The 16011-nt window shown below is 35.8% G+C and overlaps 1 protein-coding gene across 4 annotated transcripts in view; it reads left to right on the forward strand.

The window, feature by feature from the left end:
- Positions 1–16011, forward strand: part of FCHSD2 (FCH and double SH3 domains 2) — a 296241-nt gene that overhangs the window by 212929 nt on the left and 67301 nt on the right. For all 4 annotated transcript variants that reach the window (XM_042959277.1, XM_042959278.1, XM_007080887.3 and 1 more), the window contains 2 exons: positions 960–1082; positions 12839–12934. In XM_042959277.1, the coding sequence (XP_042815211.1) occupies positions 960–1082; positions 12839–12934 (219 nt within the window). The remainder of the gene's footprint in view (positions 1–959; positions 1083–12838; positions 12935–16011) is intronic.

Here is a 16011-nt window from a genome sequence, read left to right on the forward strand (position 1 = left end):
GTATACTTTAAAATAGCTAAAGTGGTGAATTTTATGTTGTGAAAATTTTACCTCAATTTTTAAGAAAATTTCCATTGATTGGCAGGACTCCAGAACCTTTTTTTGATTATTGCTATTATTATAGATGTATTTTCCCCATAGTTGTTGCTAATATGTATACTATTTGTTTTACTTTTTTTTTAACCTAAAATTATTTTGTACCTACTTTTGCAACAGTATAGTTACCATAGTTTTTGTTGGTGCATATATTTCAGTTATTATATATATCATAGCCTAATTATTTTTCAAATGTTTGGCGGTTTTCTTTTTTTTTTCTTTCAATTTCAGTGAATCCTACTCTAAATGCTTAAACAAAGAAGAATGTTTAAAATTCTTTATAGACATTTCATTGGTGTTTCTTCAAAAGTGTATTTCTAAATCACTTTTTTCTAACCATTGCTATTGTGTTTTTTTCTCTGACTGCTCTGTAGTAAGAGTATGCTAATTTATAATCCTACCAACAGTGGATGAGGAAAAATGGAGGAGATTAATGATTGCATGTCTACTCTGTTTCAGGCACTGTGCCTGGATCCTTTCACATCCACAGTTCCATTTAACTCCTACACCTACTCTGTTATAAAATGACTACAGTGGCTGATGGCAGTTAATAAACAGATGAACAAAGATCAGAACCCAATAACTTTGTCTCCAAGTGTATCCTGTTTCTACAGGATATCCAAGCTGTTCTACAGCTTTACCAATATTGGATTTTATCTTTTTTAGTTCCTATTTATTAGAAAGATTCAGCATTTTCCCAAGTGATTGTTTACTGGTTATAAGTACATTTATGTAACAATCTTTATCTTTTGTCCATTTATTATTAATAGATTTTAAACTGAATTTACCTTGTGAACAGTAGGGGTTCTGTATCAAAGCTTTGTCATAATTTTTTTTTGCTTTTGTTTATTACTCTTTTACAGGCTCTTGATGGAAATGTGTATGATCACCTGAAGGATTATTTAATAGCCTTCAGCCGGACTGAGCTAGAGACATGCCAAGCTGTGCAGAACACATTCCAGTTTTTATTAGAAACCTCCAGCAAGGTAAGTTACCTTTAGTGAAATATGTGATGTTATCCATTTTAGAATCTAAAATGTTTTTGCATACAAACAAAATGAAGTCACCGGTACTTTAGAAGAATGCTTTAAAGGACAAATCTCCTGGAAACACTTTTCCTTCTAACAAAGTTGCATGGTGTTCTTGATGAGTTGGCACAAAGGGGAAAAGGGGAGGTAATGGTACAAGCTAGTGCAGGATTATCACTCTGCTGCCATATTGCTTTTGAGATGAAATGATTTAAAGAGTTTTACCTTCGGGGTGCCTGACTGACTCAGTCAGAAGAGCATGTGACTCTTGATCTCAGAGTTGCAAGTTCAAGTCCCACATTAGGTGTAGAGATTACTTAAAAATAAAATCTTTAGGGGCGCCTGAGTGGCTCATTCAGTTGAACATCTGACTTTGGCTCAGGTCATAATCTCATGGCTTGTGAGTTTGAACCCCACATCAGGCTCTGTGCTGACAGCTCCGAGCCTGGAGCCTGCTTCAGATTCTGTCTTTGTCTCTCTCTCTCTCTGCCTCTCCCCTGCTCATGCGCTCTCTCTTTCGCTCTCTCTCAAATATAAACATTAAAAAATTTTTTAAATAAATAAAATCTTTAAAAGAAAAAAGGGAATTTTACCTTCCACTTAAATAAATTTTGAATGCACTCAACTCATTCATATGGAAGGACAGCAAGGTCATGTGTCAGTGTAAAAAATAATAAAAAGACACAAAAGGGAAAGTAGCATTTTATCACTGATCAAGAAATGAAGGCTTTATCTTGTTTTTTAAAAATTAACCTTACCTCCTACATGCTGTCATTCATTGATGGTAAATCTTTGTTCAAAAGTGTTAGGATCCAGCAACTTTGCTGGCATGTTCACACTGTGTGCAGAGAAAATAAACAAAATTGCTTTTCTTCAGGATCCTGACAGATTAAAATTTTTTTGCAGCATACAAACTGTCCTTTTGAAGATAAATTGTTCTTATGATTAGTAATTTTTTTATTCTGATACATTAAATGCATAGTAAATGTTTCCCAGCTGAATGCATGCATTTGTAAAACTATATTCATTTTGTAACAGCTATTTTTAAAGATTTCATTCAATCCTCTTTTTTGGCAGGGGAAGCAGGAACTGGCTTAATACCTTAAGAAATTGTTTGGAAAGGAATCAGGATTTCTTAAGAAAAGAAGCATAGACTCTTCTTCCTGAGCACCTCCTTATATATTTATTCTTGTTTTCAGTGTACTATGACTCTATTTCTATTTTTAGAAAAACATTTAAAATATTAATTTGGGGGGCACACAGCTGGGTCAGTCAGTGGAGCATGATCTTGGGATCATGAGTTCTAGCCCCATGTAGGGCCTAGAGTTTACTTCAAAAAGTAGATAGGTAGATAGGTAGGTAGGTAGGTAGGTAGGTAGATAGATAGATAGATAGATAGATAGATAGATAGATGGATAGAATATTAAGTTGATACAGAAATATAAAAATCGCTAGTCTGGTGCTTTGAAATCCTATCATGTTTCTATTTTCCTGGATTTTCTGGATTTTCCAGAATCCAATACAAGATATAGAAGGATTGATGTATAGAAAGTAGGATGGGTAGAAAGATGGGTAGTTATATGAAAGCAAATGTAGAAAAATGTTAATTGAAGAATCTAGGTAGTGGGTATATGGGTGTTTGCATATAGTTCTTTTTATTTTAAGGTATGTGTCTTTGAAATTTTCCATAAGAGACTGTTGGGGGAATGAGTCTATAAAAACATCTTGGCTTTGTTCTGTTTGTGGAGCGGTTGATTTTTGAATAGTGATCAAATTGTGTATATTTATTGGCCCATTCAGGCTTCCTGTTCCTTTTTTTTTTTTTTTTTCAATATATGAAATTTATTGTCAAATTGGTTTCCATACAACACCCAGTGCTCATCCCAAAAGGTGCCCTCCTCAATACCCATCACCCAGCCTCCCCTCACTCCCACCCCCCATCAACCCTCAGTTTGTTCTCAGTTTTTAACATTCTCTTATGCTTTGGCTCTCTGCCACTCTAACCTCTTTTTCTTTTTTTCCTTCCCCTCCCCCATGGGTTTCTGTTAAGTTTCTCAGGATCCACATAAGAGTGAAACCATATGGTATCTGTCTTTCTCTGTATGGCTTGTTTCACTTAGCATCACACTCTCCAGTTCCATCCACGTTGCTACAAAAGGCCATATTTCATTCTTTCTCATTGCCACATAGTATTCCATTGTGTATATAAACCACAATTTCTTTATCCATTCATCAGTTGATGGACATTTTGGTAACTTATACTTTCCTAGACAATAGTCCATTTTATTTATCAAATTTGATGGTATATGTGTATAAACTTGGGTACTCTATTGTCGTCTTCCTTTCCATTTCTAATATTGTGTGTGCTGTGCTTTCTTTCATTTTGATCAAATTTACTAATCTGTCTTCTTAATCTCCAAGATCCAGCTTTTACTCTACTTCTTCATGTTGTTGCTATTTCCTTAATACCTGCCTTTATATTTATTATTTCTTTCTACTTTATTACAGTTTATGTGCTTATTCTTTTTCAGGCTTCTTTTTCTAGTAGGTCCTTTGTTTTAGTCTTTCTTGCAAGTAAATCCACTTAAGGCTAAAAATTTCTTTTTCTACTTTAACTGCATTTTATATGTAGGGGCTTTTTGTTGTTTCTACATTGTCCCCCTTGTTAACCCATGAACTGTTTAGAGATGAGTTTTTCCAATTTTCATTCAGTGGGAGTATTGTAGTGGGGTTACATTTTTCATTTCTAATTTTATTAGAAATTATATTTTATTACATTTATTTTTATCAGAGAGATTGTCCTCTGACAGAATTGTTTAAAATATCTTTTTCTGACTGAGAACAAACTGAGGGTTGATGGGGGGTGGGAGGGAGGAGAGGGTGGGTGATGGGTATTGAGGAGGGCACCTTTTGGGATGAGCACTGGGTGTTGTATGGAAACCAATTTGACAATAAATTTCATATATTGGAAAAAAATTTCTTTTTCTGAAAATAAGTTATGTTGGATACACTACTTTTAGTTTATAAAACAGGTAAATTTAGTCTTAAAGAATAACTAATATTTTACACAACACTTAATTTTCTAGGAGTTTTAAGCACATCCTCTGAGGTTGATATTATCATGCCCGTTATATAGAAGAAAACAGACTCAGGAAGTTTATATGGCTGCCCGAGGTTACATACTCACACATCACATTTTCCATGCTCTACTACTATACTATATTATCTCTTTAGCTTGTATTATTTCCATAGAAAATGAATTAAAAATATATAAACTGGTTTGGACATAACGAGATAAGCTTTCATTTTTCTCTGCATTCACTCATATGAATATCTTGCTCCCCAGGGATGAGGATAAATGATATCCTCTTCTGTTTATATTGAAAGTAAGAATGATATAACTAGGAGTTGAGCCCTTTGTTCCAAAAACTAGAAGAGCTCATACCTTTAAGTTTTATGCCATGTGCTTTTCTGTTACAAAGAGCTTGTTATGCTATTCTTGTTACACTGCTGAACCCAGCACAGTGATCTGATAACCCAGAGAGAAGTTTGAAAATCTTCAGGTTTTTATTCTACACCATTATTACTTTGTCTTTTTAGGGAGGAGTTTATTCTCCCGCCCCCATCTAAATTGTAACTGTACATATTCTCAAAGATACTTGGGGGGGTAATCCATACTGACACACTGTAGCTATTATCGTGTTCTCTGTATCTTTCATCCTCTGAAGAGAAACACCTGGCCCTAGGAGCTTTTGTTTAAGTTTAATTATTTATGAAGCTTGCTCCTTAATATTTTATGAAATGCTTTGTATATGTAACTGAAGCAGATGTTGTCATAAATATTTTGTCTAGGATAGTAACTCCAAAGGTAGTTCTGGCTTTTATAGTTTGTTCATGTGTGCTTGCTTTCTGTCTGCATAAGGAGACTCCTACCAATTAGTAACATAGCTTTTTAACAGTTCAGAAAAGAAGTGTTATTCTGTATTTTTTTTGGAAATTGACTTGTCCGTTATTGCCACTCTTAATACCTTGAAGACTAACCAAAAAGTAAACTTAATAAAATAAAGGAAAAAAAAAAAACTATTATCATCTCAAAAGAAACAGGGAAAAGAAAAGACACAGAAAAAGCATTTGACAAAATTAAACACTCTTTTATGATAAAAACACAAATTAGAAATAGAAGGGAACTTCCTTAACAGATAAAAGGCATTTATGAAAAACCTACAGTTAACATCGTGCTTAATGGTGAAAATCTGAAAGCTTTCCTTCTAGAGATCAGGAACAAGACAAAGATGCCCATTTTCCCTACTGTACTGGAAGTCCTAGTCAGATCAATTAGTCAAGGAAAAAAGAAGTAGAAGGCATCCATATTGAAAGGGAAGAATGAAATTATCAGTTTTTGCAGATGACGTAATTATATATAGAAAATACTATAGAGACCATGAAAAAAGTACTAGAGCTAATAAATCAATTCAGTGAAATTACAGGTACGAGATCAAAACACAAAAATCAGCTATGTTTCTGTGCTCCATCAATGAATACACCAAAAGAAAATTAAGACAATTCCAGCTATAATAACATCTAAAGAATAAAATACCAAGAATAAATTTAAATAAAGGATTCAAAGACTTGTACATTGAGAAACTATAAAACATTGCTGAAAATAATTGAAGAGGACCTAAATAAATGGAAATCATATTTATGGATTGAAAGAGTTCATATTCCCCAAAGCAATCTATAGATTCAATCAATCCCTATCAAAATTCCAATGACCTTTTTTTGCAGAAATGGGAAAGCCTGTCCTCAAATTCATATGGAACTTCCAAGGGGCCCTGAATACCCAAAAACAGCATTGAAAAGAAAAAACAAAGCTGAAGGACTCACACTTCCCAATTTCAAAAGTTAATTCAAGATTAATCAAAATAGTGTGGTACTAGCATAAAGACAGACATATATAGACCAATGAAATAGAATTGAGAATCCAGAAATAAGCCCAAACATCTATGGCCAATTGATTTTCAACAAGGTTGCCAAGGCCATTTAGTAAAGAAAGACTACTTTTTTCAACAAAAGACTTGTGCTGAGACAAGATAACCACATGCAAGAGAATGAAGTTGAACCCCTGCCTCACTCCATATACAAAAATTAACTCAAAATGGATCAGTGACCTAAAACTATAGAAGAAAACGTAGAGGTAAATCTTTATGACCTTGGGTTTGGCACCGTGTTCTTAGCTTTGCCATTAAAGCAGAAGCAACCAAAGAAAAAACAGATAATTTGACTTAAATTAAAAGCTTTTGTGCATTGAAGAACATTCTCAAGAATATAGAAAAGACAGGGGTGCCTGGGTACCTCAGTCGGTTAAGTGTCCAACTTCAGCAGAGGTCATGATCTCATGGTTCGTGGGTTCAAGCCCCACATCAGGCTCTGGGTTGACAGCTCAGAGCCTGGATCCTGCTTCAGATTCTGTGTCTCCCTCCCTCTTTCTCTGACCTTCCCTTGCTTGTGTTCTTCCTCTCTCTCAAAAATAAATAAACATTAAAAAAAAAAAAGATTTCAAAAAGAAGAATATAGAAAAGATAACCCATAGGATGGGAGAAATTATTTTTTATGATAATTTATTGTCAAATTGGCTTAGATACAACACCCAGTTCTCATCCCAGCAAGTGCCCTCCTCAATGCCCATCACCCATTTTCTTCTCTCCCCCATCCCCCATCAAATCTCAGTTCTCTGTATTTAAGGGTCTCCTATGTTTTGTCCCCCTCCCTGTTTTTATATTAGTTTTGCTTCCCTTCCCTTATGTTCATCTGTTTTGTATCTTAAAGTCCTCATATGAGTGAAGTCATATGATGTTTGTTTTTCTCTAACTGACTAATTTCACTTAGCATAATACCCTCTAGCTCCATCCACGTAGTTGCAAACGGCAAGCTTTCATTTTTTTTGATTGCCGGCTAATACTCCATTGTATATGTATACCACATCTTCTTTATCTGTTCGTCCATCGATGAACATTTGTGTTCTTTCCATACTTTGACTATTGTTGATAGTGCTGTTATCAACATTGGGGTGCATGTTCCCCTTCGAAACAACACACCTGTATCCCTTGGATAAATACCTACTAGTGCAATTGCTGGGTCATAGGGTAGTTCTATTTTTAATTTTTTGAGGAACCTCCATACTGTTTTCCAGAGTGGCTGCACCAGTTTGCATTCCCACTGGTCATCTGGACGTCTTTTTTGGAGAAGTGTCTATTCATGTCTTTTGCCCATTTCTTCACTGGATTATTTGTTTTTTGAGTGTTGAGTTTGAGAAGTTCTTTATAGATTTTGGATACTAACCTTTTATCTGATATGTCATTTGCAAATATCTTTTCCCATTCTATCAGTTGCTTTTTAGTTTTGCTGATTGTTTCCTTCACTGTGCAGAAGCTTTTTATTTTGATGAGGTCCCAATAATTCATTTTTGCTTCTGTTTCCCTTGCCTCTGGAGATGTGTTGAGTAAGAAGTTGCTGTGGCCAAGGTCAAAGAGGTTTTTGCCTGCTTTTCTCCCCAAGGATTTTGATGGCTTCCTGTCTTACATTTAGGTCCTTCATCCATTTTGAGTTTCTTTTTGTGTATGGTATAAGAAAATGGTCCAGGTTCATTTTTATGCATGTTGCTGTCCAGTTTTTCCAGCACCACTTGCTGAAGAGACTGTCTTTATTCCATTGCATATTCTTTCCTGCTTTGTCAAAGATTAGTTGGCCAAATGTTTGTGGGTCCATTTTTGGGTTCTCTACTTTGTTCCATTGATCTGAGTGTCTGTTTTTGTGCCAGTACCACAGTGTCTTGATGATTACAGCTTTGTAAAACAGCTTGAAGTCCAGGATTGCGATGCCTCCATCTTTGGTTTTCTTTCTCAAGATTTCTGTGGCTATTCGGGGTCTTTTCTCATTCCATACAAATGTTCGGATTGTTTGTTCTAGCTCTGTGAAGAATGCTGGTATTATTTTATTGGGGATTGTATTGAGCGTGTAGATTGCTTTGAGTAGTATGGACATTTTAACAATATTTGTTCTTCCTATCCAGGAACATGGAATATTTTTTCCATTTTTTGGCGTATTCTTCAATTTCTTTCATAAGCTTCCTATAGTTATCAATGTGTAGATTTTTCACCTCTTAGATTTATTCCTATGTATTTTATGGGTTTTGGTGCAGTTGTAAATGGGATCAATTCCTTGATTTCTCTTTCTGTTGCTTGATTATTGGTGTATAGGAATGCACCCGATTTCTGTGCATTGATTTTATATCCTGCGACTTTGCTGAATTCATGGATCAGTTCTAGCAGTTTTTTGGTGGAATCTTTTGGGTTTTCCATATAGAGTATCATGTCATCTGCAAAGAGTGCAAGTTTGACCTCCTCCTGGCTGATTTGGATGCCTTTTATTTCTTTGTGTTGTCTGATTGCTGAGGCTATGATTTCCAATACTATGTTGAGTAACAGTGACAAGAGGGACATCCCTGGCTTGTTCCTGACCTTAGGGGGAAAGCTCTCAGTTTTTCCCCATTGAAGATGATATTAGCATTGGGTCTTTCATATATGGCTTTTATGATCTCAAGGTATGCTCCTTCTATCTCTACTTTCTTGAGGGTTTTTATCAAGAAAGGATGCTGTCTTTTGTCAGATGCTTTCTCTGCATCTATTGAGAGGATCATGTGGTTTTTGTCCTTTCTTTTATGGATGTGATGAATCATGTTGATTGTTTTGCAGATATTGAACCAGCCCTGCATCCCAGGTGTAAATCCCACTTGGTCATGGTGAATAATTTTTTTAATGTATTGTTGGATCCAGTTGGCTAGTATCTTGAGGATTTTTGCATCCATGTTCATCAGAAAAATTGGTCTATAGTTCTCCTTTTTAGTGGAGTCTTTGTCTGGTTTTGGAATCAAAGTAACGCTGGCTTCATAGAAAGAGTTTGGAAGTTTTCCTTCCATTTCTATTTTTTGGAACAGCTTCAAGAGAATAGGTGTTAACTCCTCTTTAAATGTTTGGTAGAACTCTATTGGAAAGCCATCTATCTGGTCCTGGACTCTTGTTTTTTGGGAGATTTTTAATTAATAATTCGATTTCTTTACTGGTTAAGGGTCTGTTCAAATTTTCTATTTCTTCCTGTTTCAGTTTTGGTAGTGTATATGTTTCTAGGAATTTGTCCATTTCTTCCAGATTGCCCATATTATTGGCACATAATTGCTCATAATATTCCCTTATTATTGTTTATATTTCTGCTATGTTGGTTGTGATCTCCCCTCTTTCATTATTGATTTTATTTATTTGGGTCCTTTCCTTTTTCTATTTGATCAAACTGGCTAGGGGCTTATTAATTTTGTTAATTCTTTCAAAGAACCAGCTTCTGGCTTCATTGATCTGTTCTACTGTTTTTTTAGTTTCAATAGCACTGATTTCTGCTCTAGTCTTTATTATTTCCTGTCTTCTGCTGGTTTTGGGTTTTATTTGCTGTTCTTTTTCCATATCTGTAAGGTGTAAGATTAGGTTGTATATATGAGATCTTTCTTCCTTCTTTAGGAAGGCCTGGATTGCTATATACTTTCCTCTTATAACCGCCTTTGCTGTCTCCTGGAGGTTTTGAGCTGTGGTGTTATTATTTTCATTGGCTTCCATGTCCTTTTTAATCTCCTCTTTAACTTCTTGGTTAGCCCATTCATTCTATAGTATGATGGTCTTTAGTCTCCAAGTATTTGTTATCTTTCCACATTTTTTCTTGTGGTTGATTGCAAGTTTCATAGCATTGTGGTCTGAAAATATGCACAGTATGATATTGATCTTTTTGTACCCCAGTATGTGATCTATTCTGGAAAATGTTCCATGTGGACTGGAGAAGAATGTGTATTCTACTTTAGGATGAAATGTTCTGAATATATCTGTTAAGTCTATCTGGTCCAGTGTGTCATTCAGAACCTTGTTCATTGTCTATTTAGATGATCTATCTATTGCTGTAAGTGGGGTGTTGAAGTCCCCTATTATTATGGTATTCTTGTCAATGAATTTCTTTATATTGTGATTAATTGATTTATATATTTGGGTACCTCCAAATTTGGAGCCTAAATGCTTACAGTTCTTAGATGATCTTCTTGGTGGATAGACCCCTTCCTTAATTATGATATAATGCCCTTCTTCATCTCTTGTTACAGTCTTTATTTTAAAGTCTGGATTGTCTGATATAAGTATGGCTACTCTGGCTTTCTTTTGTTGACCATTAGCATGATAGATGGTTCTCCATTCCCTTACTTTCAATCTGAAGGTGTCCTTAGGTCTAAAGTGGGTCTCTTGTAACAGCATATAGATAGATCTTGTTTTCCTATCCATTCTGTTATCCTGTGTCTTTTGATTGGAGCATTTAGTCCATTGACATTTAGAGTGAGTACTGAAAGATAAGAATTTATGAGCATGGTTTTTTTTTTAAGTTTATTTATTTAGAGAGAGACAGAGACAGCACAAGAGGGGGAGAGGCAGAGAAAGAGAGAGAAAGAGAGCGAATCCTAAGCAGGCTCCACACTATCAGCTCAGAGCCTGATGCAGGGCTCAAACTCACAAACTGAGAGATCATGAGCTGAGCCAAAACCAGGAGTCAGATGCATAACCAACTGAGCCACCCAGGCGCCCCTGGATGGGTATGTTTTTTAAAAGAGTCCTTGGGGGCGCCTGGGTGGCTCAGTCGGTTGAGCGTCCGACTTCGGCTCAGGTCACGATCTCACGGTTCGTGAGTTCGGCCCTGCGTCGGGCTCTGGGCTGATGGCTCAGAGCCTGGAGCCTGCTTCCGATTCTGTGTCTCCCTCTCTCTCTGCCCCTCCCCCGTTCATGCTCTGTCTCTCTCTGTCCCAAAAATAAATAAACGTTAAAAAAAATAATAAAAAAAAAATAAAAGAGTCCTTGTGTTTTAGATATCATATTGAAATATTATGGATTAAGGGATATGTTTGAGACTTGCTTCAGTATAGTTGGGGGTGGAAGAGATAGTTGGATCTATTAATGAAACAAGATTGGGCAGGAGGGGCCATTTTTGGAAGTTGGATGATGGTTACGTGGGGATACATTATACCGTTGTCTCTAGTTTTACATACGTTATAATAAAGTTAAAAATATAAAAAAGGTTGTAACTAGAAGGATGATCCTCTTAACTTTTTTTGCATGATGATTAGTGAGGCTCTTAGGGCTGTGTCAAGAGCTTTCACAGCTTAAAACTGGAATCCAGGAAAAGAAAAAAAAACACATTTCCCTTTGAGAAGATGTTTATTCAGCCAGCCTTGCCTGACAAAATTTTCCCAAACTCTGCTCACCCCATTTCACCCCGTCAGTCTGGATTAAATATCATCCTCTTTTGTGTTCTCTAAGTACCCTCTACATACTTCCACAGTGTACTTAACTGTGTATTGTCTGGGTCTCCCACTTTCCAGATTATAAATTCCTTGAAGATATTAACCTTGTGTATTCATCTTTATTCATCTATATTCTCCCCTCATCACTGCATTAAACATTGGGTTTGGTAAGCTCTCTCAATAAATTGCTGAATGAGCGATAGGGAACTGGATTTGTGCTGGTAAATAAAATGTAAAATATAACCCCCTACTTTCTCCATATTCTCAGTAAACCCTTTTCTGAGGACTACTAAGATATAGCTACAGAGCTTTTTAAATTTTTCATTTTCTGCCCATCCTCTGACAGAAGTGCTAATGAAAGATAAGTAAAGGGTAAGTAAGCACTGTAGCAAAATGGAAAATAGGTTTCTGCACAATCAAATGTTGCTGATTTCCATTCATTCCCAGGGTATATAATGCAATGAAGTCTTTTCAGATGGCTTTCTGTACTGTTTTGCTGCATTCTGTGTATCAGAATTCCCCTTCTATATGAATTCCTTTTTGTCTTCTTGGTATGCAATAAGACGGTAGTTAGAATGTAACCTCCTAGGGGCACCTGGCTGACTCAATCAGTGGAGCATATAACTTTTGATTTGGGGATTGTAAGTTCAAGCCCCGTCTTGGGTGTACAGAGATTACTTAAAGATTTTTTAAAATCTTAAAAAAAATAATAACCACCTAGAAAAGGTGGCAAGAAATACTATAAATATAATATTTGGTAGGGTTTCTGGCTGGCTCAGTCAGTAGAGCATGCAACTCTTGATCTCAGGGTCGTGAATTCAAGCCCCACTTTGGGCATGGAGCCTGCTCAAAAAAAATTTTTTTTGAATGCGATTTTGTGCCATGTAGAGTGTTTGTTATCTAGCAGTTTCCTAGTGGGCGACAATCTCTATATAGCAGACTTTAAGAAGTCTACAAAATTTTATAACTGGGAGAGACCTAAGAGACTAATGTGGTTTCCTATTTTCATTCCGCTGCCCCCATTAAAAAGAACAGCCTTTTGTATAATTACTATCTTTTTGCTGTCTTAAAATATTGCATATTATTTAGTCCCAAAATCTGGGCTAGTTTCTAAACTAGTACTTTCCGTATTTAGACTATTGAGAAAATAGGACATACAAGTAACAACTCTTATCTAAAAATGAAAAAAAAATGGATAATTATCATTTTCTTTTGGTCACATAGTGTTGGATGATTTCTCATTTTTGGAAAGCAGCAGAATAAGTCTTAAACTTTAAAATGCAATTACTGGATATCTTAACCTTATTAAAGAGTTAAAGATACTTTATTTTCTCTTTAGGTCGTACGGGACTATAATCTTCAGCTGTTTTTACAAGAGAATGCTGTATTTCACAAACCCCAGCCCTTCCAGTTCCAACCCTGCGACAGTGATACTGTAAGGGAATTCCAGATTTTCATTCCATTTGTTTAAGCAATGTTTGTGCTCAAATGACTGTTATCCTCGGACTAGACAGAAAAAGCTGAGTGTGTGTCTCCTTAATTTTATAACAAAACTGTGAGTATGCAGAGAAACTGACATTTCTTCTTTCTAAAATGTGACTAAAACCCAGTATCTTTATGCCAGCAACTTAAACAAGGTTAAATTATAAGACACGGTACTGGAAACCTGCAAACTGAACTGAGGGAAGAAGAAAAAGTCCTCAATAAAAAATCTTTTTTTCAATTTAAATATAAATCATACTTTCTATCCATGAAATTCTTCACATGTGCATACTTCCAAAGAAACCAGTGGTTAAATTTTAACCAGAATAGAATCAATAAACAGAGGAGTGAATATGTGCCTGCAAATATTTTGTTTGGCTTTTAAAAAAATTACAGGCCCTTTATAATTCCTTTCAGATTTCTTAGAATGTCAGAGCATTAACATAAATGCCAAATTGGCAATTTTGAAAAAGCAGACATTGAACATACATTTTATCCTTGAGCTAATGAAAAATGTTTGCCATTATTTAAATTAAAAAAAAATAGAACCAAAATGCTAATTTGATAACATAAAGAAAGGCAATCAACTTCTACAAGTTGAAAAAGCACATGTTGGCATATCTAGCACATTCATTCCATGTAGGCAGGCCAAGAGGGAAGTCAAATTTTATTCATAAGGTCTCTTAGTAAACCTAGAATCAGAACCAGGGGAATTTATGATCTCAGAATTTCATGCTATCAGTTTAATAGAAATCTTTGCTGGAGATATCTTCATTACTTTTCTTACATTTTAAGGAGCCCTGTTAGTGGCTATGTAAAGAAATATAGGAAATCAGCATTTTTCTCTAGATTGTAACTCTTGCCCTTTATATTAGTGCCCTTTTTATCAATTTGCTTTTGCTTAATCACCCAGTGATGTTGTCCTATAATTTGACTTCTTTAGCTGAAAGGAATAAAGCTGGGCAATAGAAGATATTGGGTATGGACAGGTTCACCAAGCTTGACTTAAAATTGTGACTAATACTAAATTATTTTACCTTTGCCCATTTTCCTCAAAAACTCAGAATTAACTGTAGACTCTCGTCTTACTTGTCCAAGGCTCAACTACAACTTAAATCCTCCTTTGTTTCTAGACACTGTGCTAAATGTTCTTAGCTGTGTGTCCCTGTTAACCTGAAGATTCTAACTATGCTGTTTTCTGTCCTTGTGCAATCTTTACTGGGCAGAGTTTAAAAGCTGCCCAGCTGGTGGATATTGAGCTCTCCCCTGTCAGTGCTCTGAGAATGACCATAGCTGAGGTATATGGGGGGTGTGGGTCAAGGGTGGGGGAGATGGGATGTGTGGGTTTGCATGTTAATGAAGGGTGGGACTGGTATTGGGATTAAAGAACGTGTGTGTGTGTGTGTGTGTGTGTGTGTGTGTGTGTGTGTGTGTGTGTGTAAGAGGCCACTGAATGCATAAACTGGGGCTTTCCATTTTCCTTAATATAAATTAAGGTTTTCCTTTCCTATTTATAGTGAAAAGATTGAACTTCTCATTTTTCATCTTGTCTGAAGCACCTTAGTTTTCCTCAACAGATGTGCTGGAAAGGATTATAGAGCTAATCTTGCCTTTATCAAGGAGAAAACTGAAGTCTTTTTTAATATGACCCAGTTCAAATTGCAGTATTTTTCCTGCAAAAGTCCAAACTGTCCAAATGAAAACAGAGTCACATATTACTGTCAAAGTTAATTAAGACGTGAAATGATTGTACCCCCCCCCCCCCGCCTTTTTTTTGGTTTATCTTTTACTTGCTGTTGAATTGAAATTTCTTGTTATATTTTAATATATGATTTTTTTTAATTTTTTTTTTAATTTATTTATTTTTGAGACAGAGAGAGACAGAGCATGAAGCGGGGAGGGTCAGAGAGAGAGGGAGACACAGAATCTGAGACAGGCTCCAGGCTCCGAGCTGTCAGCACAGAGCCCAACGCGGGGCTCGAACTCACAGACTGAGCCAAAGTCGGACGCTTAACTGACTGAGCCACCCAGGCGCCCCAATATATGATTATTTTGACTTACGCCTTAAAATGGTATACCAAAAAAAAAAAAAAAAAACTGAGCAAAATGGTTTTATAAAGACACAATGGTTATGAGTGGCAAGTTTTATTTCATGTAACATAATTGCTATCTCATGTTTAACACTGAAAGAATTCCTTGTCTTTATTTCCATATAGAGTTACTGATTTCCAAAGTGTCCTGTCTTTATATCCTCAAATATCATTTTTCAGATGATACCAGTAAGTCAAAAATCCTTTCTGGAAAGAGTAATTTTCACCTTTTTTTGCTGAAAGTTTTTAATGCAAGATTATTCCAAGAAGGATATGAGATGTACCCTAAAATTTCCCTTCCTCCTTCCCCAAAATAGGATGTTCTATGAGGGAGAATTGACAAGTACATATATTAAGATCTCAATTTTGGAGAGTCATTCAGCTGTCAAATGGGTCATGCTTGTGTTAGAGATTCATACAGGTGTCGTACAATGAGAAATCATGGGCTTTGGAGTCAAATCCTGGCTATGCCATTTGCTAGCTGTGCTTACTTTATTTATGTGTTTATATATATTTCACCTCTCTGATTCAGCTTTGTCAGATATAAAATGTTAAAACCTTTACTTGGTTTGAAAATTAAATGAGCTTCTTTAAGCATTTGACTCTATATGCCTAGCATATAGGTGGTACAGAATAAATGTTGACTGTCTTTTCCCCTATCTTTCTACAAGACAATCATATTTCACTTTTTTAGGTTTTGCCCCTAATTGCTATAGGAAATATCAAAATATCAAATATGGAAGACATTATAAAGATAATGAAATCTTATAACACTTTTGTAATCCTGGCCCCTCTGCTCTTAAGTCCCATATTGATTGTCCCTTGGGACTTCTGCTCTCCCTTTTTATTCCACAATGTAGATCTCATCAACCTCTCTGTTAACAGTTTATGAACTTAAAAGGCAATCTGTGTGGAATAAACAACAGCCAGTAGCAAACAA

Source organism: Panthera tigris, chromosome D1 (genome assembly GCF_018350195.1).
Source record: "Panthera tigris isolate Pti1 chromosome D1, P.tigris_Pti1_mat1.1, whole genome shotgun sequence".
Taxonomy (NCBI): domain Eukaryota; kingdom Metazoa; phylum Chordata; class Mammalia; order Carnivora; family Felidae; genus Panthera; species Panthera tigris.